The sequence below is a fragment of the Lates calcarifer genome, linkage group LG5, assembly GCF_001640805.2.
Source record: "Lates calcarifer isolate ASB-BC8 linkage group LG5, TLL_Latcal_v3, whole genome shotgun sequence".
In the NCBI taxonomy this organism is placed as follows: Eukaryota; Metazoa; Chordata; class Actinopteri; family Centropomidae; genus Lates; species Lates calcarifer.
The window spans coordinates 2,652,463-2,671,226 of NC_066837.1; the positions used below are offsets into that span (position 1 = coordinate 2,652,463).

At 43.1% G+C, this 18,764-nt stretch overlaps 2 protein-coding genes across 8 annotated transcripts in view; one reads left to right on the plus strand and one right to left on the minus strand.

Annotated features, from left to right (window-relative positions):
- Positions 1-125: 125 nt before the first annotated feature.
- On the plus strand, positions 126-10,922 carry LOC108880821 (ectonucleoside triphosphate diphosphohydrolase 7). Its single transcript, XM_018672533.2, has 14 exons — positions 126-317; positions 1,065-1,152; positions 1,280-1,465; positions 2,692-2,897; positions 4,085-4,235; positions 4,418-4,521; positions 4,674-4,733; positions 4,924-5,072; positions 5,332-5,498; positions 5,990-6,191; positions 6,468-6,587; positions 6,719-6,804; positions 7,034-7,195; positions 7,765-10,922. The coding sequence occupies exons 2-14, from the start codon at positions 1,145-1,147 to the stop codon at positions 7,979-7,981; spliced, it is 1,818 nt and encodes a 605-aa protein (XP_018528049.1). The 5' UTR covers positions 126-317; positions 1,065-1,144; the 3' UTR covers positions 7,982-10,922.
- The window catches only part of LOC108880823 (CREB3 regulatory factor), a 32,798-nt gene continuing 22,886 nt past the window's right edge, over positions 8,853-18,764 (minus strand). For all 7 annotated transcript variants that reach the window (XM_018672535.2, XM_018672537.2, XM_018672536.2 and 4 more), the window contains one exon: positions 8,853-18,761. In XM_018672535.2, the coding sequence (XP_018528051.1) occupies positions 18,655-18,761 (107 nt within the window). In that variant the 3' untranslated portion in view covers positions 8,853-18,654. The remainder of the gene's footprint in view (positions 18,762-18,764) is intronic.

The window sequence follows — 18,764 nt, forward strand, 5'->3', positions numbered from 1 at the left end:
AGATTAATTTCATGTACTCAGGTGCGATAACAGCTATGTAATAACGGCGGCTATAAGAATGTAGTACAAAGGTTTCATTTTTCCTACAGCTCATGAACGCCTCCAGACAAATTACGTATTTGATGACGTGGTAAACGGGCCAACCGGAAAGTGGTCGGATTTTTCGGTCATTTCCTCTCGTTCGGTTCGTCGTCGTGTTTTAAATTGATTTCCGTGGTCCGGGGAGACAAGGAAACATTTTACTACCTCTTATGTCGAAATAATAACCGATTTTACTGACGGAGTTTCCTGTCGCAGCGGAGGAGAGACTTGTTTAGGTGAGTTTATAACAGCGAGTGATAGCTTGTGGATAACTGTAACACACTGTTCTTAAACGTACCGTTAGCCGGTAACGGCTGCTATATTACCAGGTAAATTAGAAGTCAGTGTTGTAGCTAACCGTGATAATATAAGGATAATACTTAAAATGCACTATTTGTGCGGTGTTTGCTCCGTCCAAGAGTCCGGTTATTCTGTTTTAATGGAACAGCTTTAGCTTATATAACTGGGAGATAAGCCAGTTACCCTCTTTATAGTGGCCTATATTGGAGGTAATGCTAAATATACAGCATTTCAGTGGGGAATTACACAAGTATCACAATATGATTTGCAAATACTGTGAAGGTAGATCGTAAGGAGATAGGGGAATGCTAGCTACTGTTACAATAAGGTAAGTTAATCGGTCTATTTATTGATGCCACTTGGGAATTGCAACAGCAGAGTTACATAAATCAAAAAACAAAGTAGGTGATTTAAAAAATAGAAGAGCTGAAACAATTGGTTAATTAATCAATTAGGAGATCGACAGACAATGGATCTCTTAACTCTTGAAATAATCACCAGTTTCAGCCCAAAAAATTAAATATACATATAAACCATATATAAAAATAGTGAACAGAAACAACTAACAACTAGTTAAGGCAGCAACCACAGAGGCTGCAATTAGTGACTAAAATATTATACTGTGCTGTAATTAAGATGATATAACACTTAAGCTGTATTGAGGCTTTTCTCCTTCTTCACAGCCCGGGACAGGATCCTAATCAGACTGCAGAAGCCATGAGGTGACAACTGTGACATCTTGTATTTTTGCTGACGTGGACTTATGGCAAGGTAATTAACTGATAACAGCTTCTATCTGGAAACACTTTGCAAGTGTTTGACACTTATAATGTGCGCTGCAGCTTTTTATTAGCCAGTCACACTCATTGGCTTTTTGTTGTGTTCTCTTCCTCTACAGGATCACTTTTTCCTGCCTGCCGGCCTCTTGGTACTGCAGCGTGTCCCTGCTGTCTCTGGGCTGTGCTCCCAGACAGAGGCTGCTGCTGCTGCTGCTGCTCTTCATCACCTCCGTTCTCTTCTTCCTTGGGACCTACCAGAGGCAGCTGTGGGGCCCCCAGCGACAGCCAGGGGCCCATGTCAACAAGTGAGTGGACATGCATGGTGATTGCTGGAGATGAGAAATGAAAGAAACAACTGGAAAATGCAGTGATAAAATCCTTATTTTATAACCAGCATAAATTCAAGTTAGTAACAACAGCTCTTAAACAGTTAAACAGGGCCACTGTCTTTTGATATTTATCTTGGTATCCAACTTGAACTTGTAAAATTATTTGTACAAACAAAACCTAAGAAAATATTGCTCTATAGAATTGGTAAGGAAGCAGCACTGAAAAGCAATGAGTCACCTAACAGGATGGTGAGGTGACATGCTCTAACACGCTGATTTTCTGGAATTACACATCAATCAAAATATTACTCCAACTGTAACATTATTAATAAAAACATCACATAGTTGAGACATGTTGACTGTGTGCTGTTTCAGCCTGTGTATATAAGTCAGAATTTCCTCTGTGCGTATGATTGGCTGTTTATTACAAGACTCTTTTAATTTCTGGACTGGAATATCTCAGAGCCAGGTGACGACCATGTTTGTGAGATCAGTTCTCAGAGTTGTTTTTGAAACTACACAGCTCAGAGTGAGTTGAACTCAGTTTGTGAGACTGACTGCAGGTGCTCTCTTCAGCAACCAAGGACAGATATGAATACAAAGATAACTTACATGTGTGAAAGGCACTCTGTACCTGACAACAGGTTCTGTCTGTGTTTGATTGTGTCTTTGTTTGCATTTTAATACACTTGCTTAAAGAAGAGATTAACTTAAAGGAGGAGAGTGCTGCGTATGTTTCTCACCATTTTATGTGAAGACTCAAATGTCTGCAGTCACTCCCAGAGCCTCTGGCATCTTAAATGTTTTCCACCTGCTGTTTGCTCAAGGATTTTATCCAAAGCATCTACATAATGCTGAATATTTTGTGTGGGTTTGACCAGTGTGAACTAAACCTGTACTGGTGACTGTTCTGCAGCTGCACATGATCACACTTGTTCCTCGAGAATAGTGTTGATGGGCCAGAGAGTATGGTATGAAAATGTACTGTCTATGAAAAACAAAGATAAAAAAATAAAAATGCCTGATGCAGTGATCATTTTTAGTAAGTCTAGGTCACTTATTTAGGTCTCTCTCTCTCTCTTTTAGCACATTTCTCAGGCCTGATAATTCAGTTTTGCAGTTTATCCAAGTTCAGTATATAAACATTAATAGGCTGGTGAGAATATATTCTTCATCTTCTAAATGTTTGTTCTCCTCTCCAGGTACCTCTCCATCGCAGAGTCCATGGAGGCCACTGATGTCCTCAACCCTGCACTGAATTATGGCATCGTGGTGGACTGTGGCAGCAGCGGCTCTCGGGTCTTTGTGTACTACTGGCCCCCCCACAACGGGAACCCCCACACCCTGCTGGACATCCGACAGATGAAGGACCACGACCACAAACCTGTCGTCAAGAAGATCAAACCTGGTTAGGAACATCTTTATGTAAATTGCTGTCGTGTAAAAAGTCACACACACACAAACAAACCAAAAGGCAGACAAAGGGCTAAAATCTTTATATTCATGCATGAATGTTTCTGCTGTCGACCGTGGACAACTGCGGTTTCTTTGTGCATTACTGACTCATTCTTTCCAGTGCATTCTGGGAAAAAAAATGGAAATGACAGAGCTTTGGTCAAATTTTGAGTCCGAAACTATTGCTGTTGTCTTATTGTGTGACTTAACAATGGGGCCATTGAGAAACAGAGAGTTATTCATAATTCACTCAGTGTTGTTGAAGATTTTTGTGCCAACACAAGATTCATTACTTATCACTGTCTGTCCTCTTGGTTCACAGCCTGAAAGACAGAGTGTGTGAAAGAGATAGCAGAGAACACTCATGGAAAAAGAGAAAGTTTTGTTTTCCAGATTCGTCTGTGACTTTTTCCTTTTATGGTAAACTTACTTGTTTCATTTTGAGTCGAGATATTTCTCAGGAGTAGTATATCTGATGACATTAGTTTAGATAATTAGTCATATATCTGTGTTGAGTACCATTCAGCCCCTGTGACTTGTGTTTTATCTCAGTCACAGCAGACAGTGTAGATATGCTGTGTTTGTTCCAGGAGCAGCAGTTAAAGGCTACGTGGCACTTTGAACCCTGGGACTGTTACAGCCTTCATGGAAGAACTTGTTTGTGTTTTCACGAAAGACCGATATTTCATATATGTCTATGTCAGCATGGATGTTATATGATAAAGAAAGATACTTCATGTTTGAGAGCAGTATTCTTTTCAATTCTTTAAGAGCCTTATACCTTATTATCTTCCTTTTTTTTACTTATAGACCTGAAAAATCCAGTACTAGTCAGGTTGTAATTTAGCTCAACACAATGAATTCTGTTCAAGCCACATTTTCAGAGCTGCTGTCCTTGGAAACATAACTAGAAACATAAATACATGAACAGATACTCAGGATGAGATCAAGACTGATACATAATGCATGAATTGTCCAGTTGGCTTCTTTTATGATATTGGCAGCATTAAAGAGATTCTTCATCTCTGTGTGGGCGTTACAATCAGCCTTCTGTATGCGTCTAGCTGTATCTAAAACAAATATGAAATGTTGTTGTCTTTAGATTGTGCTAAAATGGGGATGTATCGATGGTTCTCACAGGTATCTCCACTCTGGCGAAGACGCCAACAAAGGCCAGCGACTACCTCCACCCTCTGCTCAGCTTCGCCGCCGCTCACGTCCCAAAGAATAAACACAAGGAGACGCCGCTCTACATCCTCTGTACTGCTGGCATGAGGCTGCTGCCAGAGAGGTAGATAAATAAAAGAAAGTCAAGTCATGTTTTAATGGAATTTTACATTGTAACATTTTATGAGCTTTTAATCATTTTCAGTTTTCAGTCTGTGGGTAGATTTGGAGTTCAAATATTTGTATCTCCAAATTTTATGCTGTATGTGTATATGTTATGAATATGCTGTACTTCTGTATACGTAGCCAGCAGGCGGCTATCTTGGAAGACCTGGTGACTGATGTTCCCCTGGAGTTTGATTTCCTGTTTTCCAGTTCACATGCTGAGGTCATCTCTGGGAAACAGGAGGGTGAGAGGACATTCTTTATTTTTTCAGTGTGGTGTTGTTACTACTTGCTGACACTGGTTTTAGTTGATAACTAATTGTTGCCTGCCTGTGTTTTTCTGTGTGTTTCCATCATGGCTGTAATGACTTGCTCCTGCTGCTGCTCAACCCTGAAGGCGTGTATGCATGGATTGGCATTAACTTTGTTCTGGGTCGCTTTGATCACGCTGATGAGGGTGAGTGTGAAGGTCGTATCTCAAACTGATATTAATGTTTATAGCCTCTTTCTACAGGTGTGAAGTACTCTTTTTAAACAAGTGCTTAATAAAAAATAATATCTCTCATCTATGTATTAAGTGTTATTATTCCCCGACATTTGACCAACGATCCAATAACTTTTCAAAACTAAATCTTTATGCCTCTCAGAGGACGCCACAGTCGAAGTGACAACTGGGTCTCAGAACCAACGGCCAATCAGCAGGCGGCGCACAGTGGGCATCATGGATATGGGTGGTGCTTCACTGCAGATTGCCTACGAGGTGCCCAGTGCCATCACCTTCAACTCACCACAAGAGGTAAGGAGGTGCAGCGAGACATCTGATACTGCATGAGTCCCTGTGGAAACTCCTTGATCATTTAGTCTTGATTTACATTACCCCAGAGCCAAAACAAATGTCGTCAGATGTCTCATTTTGTGTGAAAAACACAGCAGGACCCACAAAATTTCAGTTCAAATCAAAATCAAAAATCACTGCTCAAGTTGAGCCCTCGTGTTCATCTAGACAGCAGGTCTCGTCTGGAACGGTGTAATGCTTCAGTGTGTGTGTTTTCTAGGAGGAGGCCGGGAAGAGTGTTCTCGCAGAGTTTAACCTGGGCTGTGATGTTGAGCACACGCAGCACGTGTACAGAGTCTACGTCACCACGTTCCTCGGCTTCGGAGGAAACATGGCCAGGCAGCGCTACGAGGATCAGCTGGTCAACAAGACACTCAGCAAGAACAGGTTCAGACACACACTGTGACACACACACCGAGCTGTTATATCTCTCACCTAGATAACTTACTGAGACTGGTCTAGATGATTGGTAGTCTCTCTTATCTTGTCTCATACCAGCAGTATTATTAGTGTTCAGGACTACATTTCCCACAACCTCCAGTCAGTATTTTTTTCCGTGAAATCCAGCCAGGTGGTACATGATGTAAAACATAGTTTACAGGCTGGTCAGTCCTGGCAATCTGTTGTTTATGTCAATTATACTAATATCTTCACATGAATATGGTAATTAAATCCTGTTAAGATGCTACATCTGATGAAGTCTGCAGTATTTAATTCTAGCTCAGTGATTATCTTTAATAATCTACAATCAAGCTACAGATTCACTGTAATTTCTGAACGTCCTCCTCAAGTTTAGCTATTTTGGTTTTGTATATTTTAGTGAGTAGAGAACACTACCTCACATTCAAATAATGTTTTTCACGTTCCTGTTTGTCCAGGTTTCTTACGACACAGACAGGCCTGAGTGAGGACAAACCATACTTGGACCCGTGTCTGCCGCTCGGCCTGTCAGACACAGTCGTCAGGGACAACCGCACCTTGTATCTGAGGGGTCAGGGGGACTGGGCTCGATGTCAGGAGGCTGTACAACCCTTCCTCGGCCTCCACAACGGCACCATGTCCCCAGGGGGAGTTTATCAGGTACAGCTCATTTCAAGTGCTTGCTTTATGTCACCGCTAAGCTAGTTAGCATTGCTTTTATAAAAGTTCAAATTCGGGGGCAAATATTGTTGTAACTCCAATAAACATCAATAAATAATCACAAATTTTACCTTTAAATAAGTGGGTAATTAATATTAGTAACATTAAAATTAGCTTTAGGCTAAACATGGCGTATTCATGGCAATGTTTATTAATGTTAAATGTCCCTAAGAAATTAAAGCCACAAATGAACTTTTCTTGCCATTTTTTTTCCAGGCTCCCATCAACTTCAGCAACAGCGAGTTCTATGGCTTTTCAGAGTTTTATTACTGTATGGAGGATGTGTTGAGGATAGGAGGACAGTACAACAGCGAGAAATATTCCCGAGCTGCTACGGTAACCACAAACACACCACTGTCATGTAGTAAAGAGACTTTTCATGAGTAAATGGGCAGAGAAATATAACTTTACAAATTTTTGTCTGTTGATAGAAAGTTCACAGGTGTTTGTTTTGCTTTGTTTACCAGGACTACTGCTCCACCAAGTGGTCAACCCTGAAACAGCGTCTGGACAACCAGCTTTTCGCTCAGCAGGCCGACATTAGCAGACTCAAGTAGGTTCAGCAGAGTCCAGCTTTGCTTGCTCACATTGAAATGTTTCCATCTGCGCGTGTAAAGTGCTGCTTCTTGCCTGTAGGTGGTGCAGGTTGAACTAGAACTGCAGCTGTGAAACTGCTGGAGGTGCAGCTGTGCAGCACACTGTCCTTTCGTTTGCAGGCTTACAGAGTAAATACCTACTCATTTATCTCTCTTTGACCCATAATGCCGCTCTCGCCAACCCAGGTATCAGTGCTTCAAATCAGCCTGGATGTACGAGGTGTTGCACTCTGGTTTCCGTTTCCCCACTGACTACCCGAGTCTGAGAACAGCCCAGCTGGTTTATGACAAGGAGGTCCAGTGGACTCTGGGAGCCATCCTTTTCAAAACCCGCTTCCTGCCTCTCAGGTAACGCCATCACTACAACGCAAACACACAGACCAGGACAGTATCTACACTAAATCTTACAGTCACACATCCATAACTTCCTAGCAAAATAAAAACAACAGTGAGTTTTTATTTGAAGCAGTGGATCCTGCACCGAGTCACCGTTTCACATCGAGGTTCAGGAAGCAAATCTCAATGTGCAAATTAGCTGAGAGAAACATGCAAAGTGTGACGTAAACATCTGAAGCAAAAGAAAAGTGACCAGTTGATATTTAGCAGAGTGTGTGAATACAGGGCTGTCCAAAAGCTTACAACCATAACAATCTTTTTATAAATAAATGGTCAGCTTGTTGACTTTAGGAAATGCTCGTCACTTTGGGGTAGGTTAAATAATTAATTAGTGTGCAGGTTTTCCATCACAGAATAGGGAAAAATGTTTGAGACAAATGGATGCTTTTGTTTTTATATTAAAGGACACACACAGAAAGCTGTTGCAGTTGATCAGTAAGAGGATTAGAGGTTTGTTTTTACTTGTATGAACGTACCAGCGTGTCTCTTCATGTCTTCCTGTGCCCCTTGTGTTTCTCCAGGGACCTGCAGCAGGAAACGTTGCGGCAGAGCCACTCCAGCTGGCTGCGCCCCTCCTTCGTCTACAACCACCACCTGTTCTCGCTCTGCATCCTGGTGGTGGTGCTGGCCATCCTGCTCTACATCCTGCGCCTACGGAGGATCCACCAGCGGGAGCTGCGGCAGGCCGAGGCCTTGGACCTCCTGTGGGTGGAGGAGGGAGAGGCCCTCCTCCCCTGAGGAATACGTCTTGTGACGGGAGGATCCAGCCCTGCAGGATCTTTTTACTCCATGACATGTGTGACTTGCTGTAACCACAAATCTAAAACTTAGAATGTGAGTATGGAGGATGGTTAATAAGGATCCTGAGAATTACTCACCAGCCAAGGGCATATTCGAAGAGGCAAGATTTTATTGCAGGGAAAAACATCACAGCACAGAGACTGTTTAATGAGCCTGGAAATCAAACTCGTCTGTATATACTTTGATCGTGCAGCTTTAAACACAGAGCCCATCTCAGATTGGAAAGATGTTCTCTGGGTTTCACTTTCTTCTTTCAAGACAATTTTGGATGAAAGAATCACCTCTGCATTACAGGATCAAGTGCTACCCATTTCTTCTTAGATCTAGTTTCTAGTTTCATGGCAGTGAATCTGGATTCTGTGTCTTGATAAACATCTTTACTGTATAATAATCCCGGGCAGAGGATTCAGGATAGGAATATGGGTTTGTTGAGGACTTTGAAGGTCATTCAGCATCCATTCTGTACGAGTTATCTGAAGGCATATAGGACAGAAAAAGCTAATTATCCACATGTGACCCGGTCAGGATTCAGATTTTTGCAGTGGTCTGAAACAAACCCAGTCAGCCTCAGCTGTGCTATGAGATTGAGGCTACCATAGCTTGTTTCCATGCTGTGTTCATGTCAGATTGGATCTTCAGGTAACTTCATTTCAGTCAGCACACTCACACTTTAACTCCTTATTGCAACTATATGCATTTTAGTTTAACAGTGTGGCTCTGGAGCAAATCTGAGTGAGTTCATAAAACCTAAACATGACAGAGCCTGAGACACACAACGTTTTTCTTTCTTTTTTTTCTTTTTTTTAAAACATGAATACACATTAAAAATATTCAGAATTCACATGCAACTAAATGCTAATGCAAGAGGAGGCTGGGGAGATGAAGGGAGTTAATATTCAGAGAAAAGCAGCGCGGATGCAGGGCGTCGTGTGCAGACTGACTGAGTTTATATAGATCAGATGTTGTGAGACATATGTAACAGTTGTTAGCTCCAGTATCACATGAACACAGCAGCACATAGCCTGCAAAATATTAGCATGCTCGTTTTAGCATGTTAGCTTGGTGGTGTGACTGAAACAGCAGTGTAACAGGACTGTTTGCATGTTACCGTGCTCATGCTAATGTTATCATTCACATCAAACAGCTGAGTTGAAAAAGCTGAGCCAACCCTGACAGCCTCCTTGATTTCTACAACAAACCTTTTTCCTCTGGCACCATGCTGAAGCTAAACTTGACAGTTTTGCCCCTCAAGTGCTGAGAATCTTAAAATAGTCTGTTATTGTGGCTGTGAGAGTAGGGAAACATCTGCAGACAAAGAAAGCAAAGATGAAGAAGCTGTCGCCGATTTTTGTTTCACCCAAAAACCTTTGTGCAACAGCATCAACAAAAAACCTGCTCTTACCATCATCTCACAGCCGAAACATTCACACCCCCACAACTGATTTAGCATTGCTCCTCAGTGAGGTGATACCACAGCGGGCGATCGTTGTGAGTGCAGCAGCACTCTTCTACCATCAGGGATAGTGTTTCATCTGCACCTCTGTCCGTCCCGATGGGATGATTTCCTCGAAAGCAATCCTGCAGACCAATGATGTCAGCTGCACAGCTCTGGCCTCAGATTGTGCTTTGATACTTGAATGCCACTGTTGTCCTGCCAAGACCCCCATCCAGCCCAGATTTTTATCAGAGCAAAGACAGAGCCAAGAGGCATTTTAGCTGTAATATGCTGAGAGATCTGCTCAGCGTCTGGATGAAGGCGCTGAAAACAGACGACGACCCTGGAGGCCTGATTTAAGCAAATGCCGCCTGATTTCTAAATGCAGTGACTCCACAAAAGGGAAGAATCTGGTCTTATCCCTGGGGCCAGGATGGATGCTGGGGCACAGCAGAAAAAATCTCAATATGTGCTGAACATTTAAAAATAAACTACTTTAAAGCCATTTTCAAGGAAAAAAGCCTTATTCTGAGAGAAAAGGGTTTATTTTATTGTTTTTACTGTAGCTGTAAATGAAGCCACTGTTGTGCTCGTTTAGTTTTTTTCAGTGAGTCTTGGCATCATGTTGTGTGCTGATGGACTGATACAGCTGTGTAACAACCATGACGATGCAAATATGTGTCTGAGTAGCACCTGCTGAAACTTCCTGAGAAGTGAAATAATGTGTCGATCCCACAGTGGGAGATTTGTTTTATGTCCAAAGTGATGATTTGTAATTAATTTTATGGATTTTTTAAATCAGAGGGACGGGACATGATTCATCAAATTAAAAGATGATGACTCTATTGTTTGAAAAGAAGCTGTTTTCTAACCTGTACTGTGCGAATGTTTGCTTGTTCAAAGTGGAGCTGTTCGAGAGCTTAACTGTGATTCCGCTTGTGCTAAATATGTTCTCTACACACTCGCTCTCCTTTCTCTTCTGTTCGTCCTGACACAGATGAGTTCTGATGCGACCTTGTCAAACTGTCAGTGTGAGTTTCTAACCTTCGTCTTCATCTGTACTTCAATAGCACTTCTCCACTCTCAGTTCCTGAACCAGTAATCCTCTGACACAGCAGCCAAAAGTCTGAAATCTGAGCTCTGACAGAGTCATTTCTTTTTTTTTTTTATTTCTGACGTCCTCGTTTACCTCGCGATTGTCAAAATGAATCAAAAACCTAAGACCTCTTCCTTCATCGTGATGTGGATCGTAGGATTTCTGCTGCTCTGATGTTTTGACTCCTGATCAGTCGTTGAGTGTCTTTCCAGAGCTGGGCATTGTGCAATGTTAAACAGTAAATCACTGAGGGGAACACTTGACTTTGATGTTTGTGATTAAGGTACCTTTAACATCAATGTGAATAGAAACAGTTCCAATCCAATAAAGGATCATTTTGTAATGAATGTTGGCTTTTGTTGGTTGTGTGTGTTTGTGTACTCACTGCAGACAGGAAAGGGTGTGTCAGATGGCTGGTCTTGGTGAATTTAATCTCCCAGTACTGCCTTACAGACAAACTGGTTCCACCAATCAGATAAGAAACTTGTGCCGAGTTTGTTTTCTCATCTGATATTTCCAAGATGACGAGTGACACAATACAGTGATTTAAGGATTATCAGGGACGTGAACTCAGGAAAGACGGTTGAGTTGATACTTTAAAATGAGTTTTATCAAGGTTTTGATTGTTGAGTTTTTTGCCAACAGTAAGAGTAGGAGGAAGTCTTAAAGTTGCTGACCTGTTAGACAACACTGAGGGCTAAAATGGCTCCTGAGAGAAGGAGGGGAATGATCAGGCTTTTGGCACTTGTCAACACTAAACTGGTGAGTTGGATCCTGTGGGTGACAATCATCGCCGGCCTGTAAAACAATCACTGCCAGTACAAGCCAAAAACTTCCAAAGGGCAGTCATCACCTTCATTCCTTTAGGATGAAGTTATGTAAAAGCTATTTTCATAACTGAGGCTGTAACGCCGTGTGTGGCCTGCTGGTGGAGCTGCTGAGCCCACAGAGGAAATGCAAATCCTGACTGCTGTTGTCTCCAGGTGCTGACAAGACAAAACACCTTTAATTGATCGCACCATCACCTCACTGCTTCATAGATAACACCTGAAAAATAGCACAAAACAATTAGACAAAGGAGAAACAGAGGCTGCTTCTTATTACATCTAATAATCAGTTTTACCTTCATTACAGGAATAAATGAACTCCTAAATCTAACGGACATTAAAGAAACACTGCCCCGTTTTTATTTTAAAAATATACTTTAATACAACAGCTGCATATAAATATTAAAATATACATTATACAGGTGTACAGTACACTCACACAAAACCAAAACAAAAAATATTAGGCTTCTATTTGTACGGCACTTCTTGTATTTTTTTGTTTCGTTTTTTTGAACTATTTTCTTAAAGGTTACTTACTGACGAAGGAGTTGTACATAAAGATGTGTTAATGTGTTAACAGGTCCAAAGTATTACTGTAGTACTGTGATTACTGGGTTACTGAAAGACAGAAGGAGGGGGAAGGAGGGAGGGGAGGAAAACAGAAGAAGAGAAGTTAAGGGGTTGCTGTACAGTATATGACATGGCATTGTGGAATGTTTCTTGTCTCTTGGTTTTCCTTTCCTCCCATCATTCAGCATGTTTTCAGACAGATTTAAGAACCGGCAGGGATGTGATTAATCAGTCCCACATCATTTCATTTATAACCAGACGTCACATCCACAGCACCGGCCCTCCATCTGGACTCATCGCAGATCTGGACAGAAACGACTGACTTGGTTTTGGTTAAAGCCACGAGGTGCGTTTCAGCTGCCTCTCGTACATCATCATTACATTTACAACAGAGAGCTGAGCATCTGTGTTTTCAATCTCTGCTGAGATTTCAAAAACTTTTACCACCCACTGTTCACCCACCGGATGTTAGCACCATGTACAACTTTCACACACTGCTATGAAAAGTTACATGAATATGAACATGTGTTAGTGGATCAGACATGTGTTCAGTTGTTGTTGTCTAAAACAAAACTAACACCTCGTTGTGAAAGGAAGTCTGTGCACTCAGCCAAGAAACAGTCCCACATGTAACTTCCCATTAAAACACCACTTTAAATTTTCACACTTTGTTTTTTCAATTAGCAAGATATAATGTGTTAATTAGTGAGTTGTAGAAGTGCTGAGTGGAGGAATTTGGTTTGTTACCTTTGGAGAAAACCAGGTTAGCAGTCTCCCTGTTCTTAATGTTGAGCTAAGCTAACGGGCTCTGCTAACTCTCAGTAAGAAAGATAATAATAGTATTTCCCAAAATGTTGAGTGATTTCTTTAAACCTTTAACGGATAGTGCCTCACTGCCTCAGTCCAGTAATTTCCAGGCATGGAAATTATCAAGGAATTATCAATTAGAGTTTAACACTGTTAACCTGCCGTGTCAGGACTGTGCAGATTTGATTGACAGGGGCCAAACACACCAAAAACACTGTCATCACACTTTGATTTAAATGCTGCTAATCCTGATTGGTGCACAGAAATTCACCTTCTTTTCCACCTGAGTCCTGCCCACTTTAAACTAGTGAGAAAAGCACAGAGAAAAAGGCTAAACAGAGAAATCTCTGGCAGTAAACTGCGTGCACATGTAAGATCTCATCACTCACAGTAAGAAGCTGATTAAGGAAACAGGTTTCAGGGTCTTTAAACAGCCGTCTGGGATCCTGAAAGATCGCCAGAGATTTATGTTTCAGAAAAACAGATGCTCAGCTCTGAGACTTGAACGTAATGATTAGACATCAGAGGCACAAACTGCAGCTAGCCTCAGCCAGCTTCCTCCACCTCACTTTCACTCATAAGAAAACTCCATGTGGGCCTGCAGGTCTAAACTAACACCTTCCCCCATCTGGCTCCTGCCCAGATGGAGGTTTCCAGGCCAGTGACAGAGGAGACGGGGGCATCAAGATGCAGGCCGTCGCAGTGGGCGGCAGCGATTCGACTGAAGTCGTCCTCTGCAGCTGTCAGAGTGTGTGACAGGGGGGCGGAGGTGGAGGTGGTGGTGAAGGGGATTAAAAGGTTTCGGATAAACTTCTCCGAGGCCCCGGCTAAGTGCCGTTTCCCCCGGCCTCCTCTGCCCGGAGGCCCGTCGCCTTTGAAATCGGAGAAGCCTGAGTGTCTCCGACAATGTGAGCGCTGGAGCAGAGTGGGGACGGGCACCCGGAGGTCAGCAGCGTCCCACCAGTGTAGGCTTACTGATGGGTCTATTCAGCCCGCCGCTCCACAACGCCTCAACGCCTGGTCCAAAAAAACCCACTGCAGTCACATGAGGGACAACAGCTTCTGCCTGTCCTCTGAAGTCTGACACTACTTTTACATTTGTCTACCCAGACTTGCATTAGTGTTTTTCTAGCAGAGCCGATGTTAGAATCTGGATATCTTAATCAAAGCACGGGCACAAATGGAGAGAAATACCTCTGGGCAAGGCAGCTGATGAACCTTTCAGGCCATCAGGGGCTCCAAATAATATCTTCCATCACTGAATCATTCAGTCTATAAAATGCCCATCACAAGTTCCCAGAGCCAAAGATAAGGGTTTCAAAATGCTTGGTTTTTTCCTGACAATCAGTCAAAAACCCAAAGATATTCCAATCACAATGATAGAGACGGGCAGTAAATCCTGACTTAACAGACGCTGGAAGCAGTAGATGTTATTATTACTGAGAGTTTAGCTTGTTAAATGACTTATTTGCTCATCAGAACTGTCGATTGATTCATTTTCTGTCTTTGTTGCAGCTCAAACATCCACTGGAGGCTTTTTGAAGCAGATCGTCTGTAAGCTCTGCGTCCTTCAGCAGCCATGTTGCCAACATACGTTACAGCTGTCTCACTAATATAACTGAATACAAGTTTGTTTGTTTGTCATCACTAAATTGTGTACACCAGCAGAGCGAAAACCTGCCATTCTTCTAAAGTTTAGTAACAAATGCATCAGTAAATATTAACTTAATGTCAATACATATAAATAAAGTTAAGTGAAAGGCAAAAAAATAACATTAATGGATAAAATAGCTGTGAGTGAGATGCTTTGCTCATGCGTCCAGTGGATATTGGCAACAGTGACAGCAGATAGTTATCAGCAGCTGCAACAGAGCCGCACCCAGGTGACATGGAATGTAACTTCAGCCAATTACAACAGAAAGAGTCTCCCTCAGATACAGGGAAGCAGCAGAACAGAGAGTCTTCACCCTACAGTCCTATTTAACCTCTAGACATCTAAAGGAACCTGGGGAGCTAAACCTGTTCTGCACTCTTCAGGGTTTCAAACTATCACTGCCTCCCCCCCGACAGCTGATGTGGATCTTTCACACTGGGGACTGAAAAACTTTCTCCTTCTCAAAACTTTCTCTTTCTCAAAAAAAAAAAAAAAAAAAAAAAAGGTCAGTGAGCACATCAGTGAGTTTCAGGACTGTTTACTTCTCCCTGTCTTCGTCTGGCAGATGGTGACACCCAATGAGGAAGTAACTGAGATACACATCGTCCAGTTTTTGCAAAGTCATTGTCCATATTAGGTCAGAGTTGGCTAAATCTGTAAGCGGAGAGCATCAGTTCTGTATTCTTTAAATCCCAGCTGTTCTGCAGGTGACCCGGGTTAAGCTCACCCTGTCGTGAGCGTCACGAAAACAGCTACAGAAACTGTGACCAAACAGCAGACATCTTTGGCTCATTCCAGTTTCCCCCTCAGATATCTGCCTCCTGCTTCCAGGTATACATAAACACAGGCTTTCTGGGAAACTCAATCGAGCATCTGAGCAGAGACTAGCGGCCTTGCCAAGACTGGCTCCTCCCCATTAAAGCTTCACAGTTAAAGGGATATACCATGATACAAAAATGTCAATGTTTGTTTAAAGAGGAAACATGCTGCAGTATCAATTGAAACCCTGATATGAGCTCACTAGTTGTGTAAAACCCAGCATCATGTCTTGTTTGTTGTTTGGATCTGTGGCTGGAATTCACTGTGTTACAACAGTTTTCTCTTCAGTTCAGTTTTTGGCATATAGATGAATGTACACAGCAGATGGTGTTGAGTGTTACGTAACACCACTTTGGAGGAAGGAAAACATCAGGACACACTTATGCATTCAAAGTGGAATCTCTGTTGAACCCAAAGACCTCTACCTCCTCCGACGTGACAGATGGGTCGTACGACGTTTTAAACTTCAGCGATGTGCGCAGTTGTTTTCTGCGGTTTCCTCCTTTTTAGTTTGTTGCTGCATGAGGGCATGTGAAGGAAGCTGCTGCCAGCATGAGATCCTGTGACTCCGCTGGCAGCGACGCCAACTTCCCAAGCCTTGAAAGAAAGTGGGAGGTGGAGGAATGCACTTCTCAGCAGCAGAAAGCACGCAGAGAGCACCTTTAACCAAACAGGCTGAGAGTTTTCCTCTACTGGCCTCTGTGTTGGACTTGTCCTGGATCATCTGTCTTTTCTTTTTTATTACCGTAAAATAATCACACCAAACCCCGACCAGGTTTCTGTGGTGATGTTTAAGAAGCCTCAGTGATATCAGAGCCTCCTGCTGCTGCGTCTTTTCTTGCGAAGCCACAGACTATCAGTCTTTGGCATCAGAGCTTGAGCGCTCTGTTCACCAGCAGCAGAACCTTTCCAGCTCAACAACAGGAATCCTCTGTTTACAGTACAGCTCTATATTCATACGACCGTGAGTAACATTTCCCAGAATTAAAAGGATACCGAGAGTAAAACAGGAGCAGCACTGAAACCGCCCTGAACTCTTGAATCCGCAGCTTTCAAACTGACCATGAGCAAAACCTCCACGCAGAGAGGAGTTCAGGGTAAACTGCCCCTCTCCTGATTGAGACAGGAAATGGAATTTCCATAGGAGGGGGAACAGTGTTATAGAGCAGCAGCTTTGGAACGCAGCCCAGATGGGAGCTTGTCAAGGTTGAAAAACAAAGGGGACTGCTTAGCGAACAGCCACTCCTCCACTTATATTTCCCAGAGATGATGTTCACAGAAACCGGTGCCAGCTACTGTTTCCATGTATAGGTTTTAATCTGTACGGAAAATATTTTGGTTGACTGTTTTTTGGCTGAGTACGTGAGAGGATCCTACACAAGCCTGCAGCTTTTTTTTCTTTTCTAAGTAAAGTCAAGTGAGGCCGAGCTCGGAGCAGTAGTCATGGGTTACGTTTTACCTTGTAATAGGGTTTAAGATCAGGCATAATAACACAGGTCCCTGTGGCTTTAAGCTCCAGGCACTTCAGAAAGGCGTCATTATGCAAACAAACTGCCTATTACAACAATATGTGCTCTCAGGCCAAAACCCAGTCAGCAGTTACTGCCTGATGCCTCCGCTCAGGTTTCCATTGCTTTTTATTTTTTCGTCATACAGTAGCACCATACGGAAACAAACCGAGACCACCAGACGGTCACAAAGCGCTGGGCGCCCACAAGTTTCTCAATCAATATCTGTCTTTAGAAAAAGGTGCCAAGAGTCTTTTTTTCTCTTTTGGAGGATCTGAAGCCCTCTTCAAAAGGTGCTTAGTTGCTCTTACCACAGTGCAATTCAAAGGGTCCTTGACATTTTATGTCCAACAACATTTAGAGACCTTGGACAGGTTGGTCTACAGCTTCAGCAAAGACCACAGAAGAAAGGCAGATTTCAAAACTCTCAAGACTGACGCCCACTCTGTGGGCTGTGGCGTTGCCAAATAACAACAAAATTATAACAAAAAACAAAACAAAACAAATTAAACTTATTTGCTTTCTAGCTCTACAAGTGTTTTTCTCTATTTGTCATTGCAATTCAGGAAGGTGCGCTACATAATCAGGTCAGGGGTTGAGGAGAGGGCTTGGGGAAGGCATTGAGGACACTTCCCTTTTGTGGGTAAAAATAAAGCCACTGCAGATAAGCTAAAGGAGCACCAGGCTGCAGAGCTAAAAGGCTGAACAAACTGTGACCGGTCAGTCATTTCCTGTCTGTCACACCACAGTCTCTCAGACCCATGATGGTAGTGCATTTAGGTGAAGGGGATTAAAGTCTGTTCAGTAACGTCATCCTTTAAGGACGCATGCAGGTAAACATGACAACAATCAAAATATTTCAGTTAGTGTATCGGTCACTTTTTAAAATATAATGATGTGGTAATGGTTGGCAGCATCTCGAGTGGTTCAGCAGTTTCAGTTATCTTTGGTCAGTTTGAATTAAGGTGCAGTTTTCTCTTTCGTTTTGAACTTTGCTTACATTTTGATGGAGTGAAGGGGAGTTTAAGAGGGGGGGGTGGTATTAAAGCTCCAAGGACTTTTCCACAACAAACACGCTGTTGTTTCCATTAACAGCTGATCTGGCATCAGGACTCCATCACTTGTTGTGTATCACAACACTAACTGACATTTTAGATGCCGATGCAATCCGAATGGTATGCAGTGTTTCTATAGGAGCCCAGTCAAATACGAAAAAAAAACACACACACACTCACACTCACACACACACACACGCTTCTTTGTTTTCCAGGCCTGGGCTCCTCCCACTTCCTTATTTTAGCACTTCCTCTATCCTCAAATGCCCCCTCGCCCTCGGCTCACTACCGGTCCCCTGCTGACAACTACAACCATCTACAAAACAGTGCAATGTCTATTCATAGGCACAATGGGATACAAATACAGCACACAGAGGGAGAGAGGAACACTATACACGCTCATACAGTATGTTACATATCCAACACACACGCACGCGCGCGCACACACACACGCTCACAGAGAACACAGAATACAGAGACGTCAGCAGCGGCAGCAGCAGCTCTGATCTGGTGGTGGTTGTGGTGCAGCCTGCAGAGACAGAGCGGTGAAGACGGCTGCTGTTTGGAGGGCCAACAGGAGAGGACTGGGAGCAGGGTGGCAATTTACTCCCATTTTGTTTAGGCTACTCCTTCCTCCTCCTCCTCCTCCTCCTCTATTTTCCCAGCCTCGCCACCTCTGCTTCACCTCTTTGCTCTTACTTTTACACTGTGAGAGTGGAGGTGGTGGAGAGAAGCTTGGTCAGGTCAGGTTGGTTGGTGGTGCTGGGTGAGGGAGGGCGTGGGCGACGGAGGGAGGAGGAGGAGGAGGTGGAGGTGGGTGGGGGGGTTGCTGGGTGAGTTTACCCCGCTGTCTCGTCTCCTTCCTGCGGGGGCTCTTTGCGCTGGTTCTGACTGGCCGCCAAAATCCTCTGCACAAAGTCTTTGGTCCGCCCGGCAACTAAAGGACCTG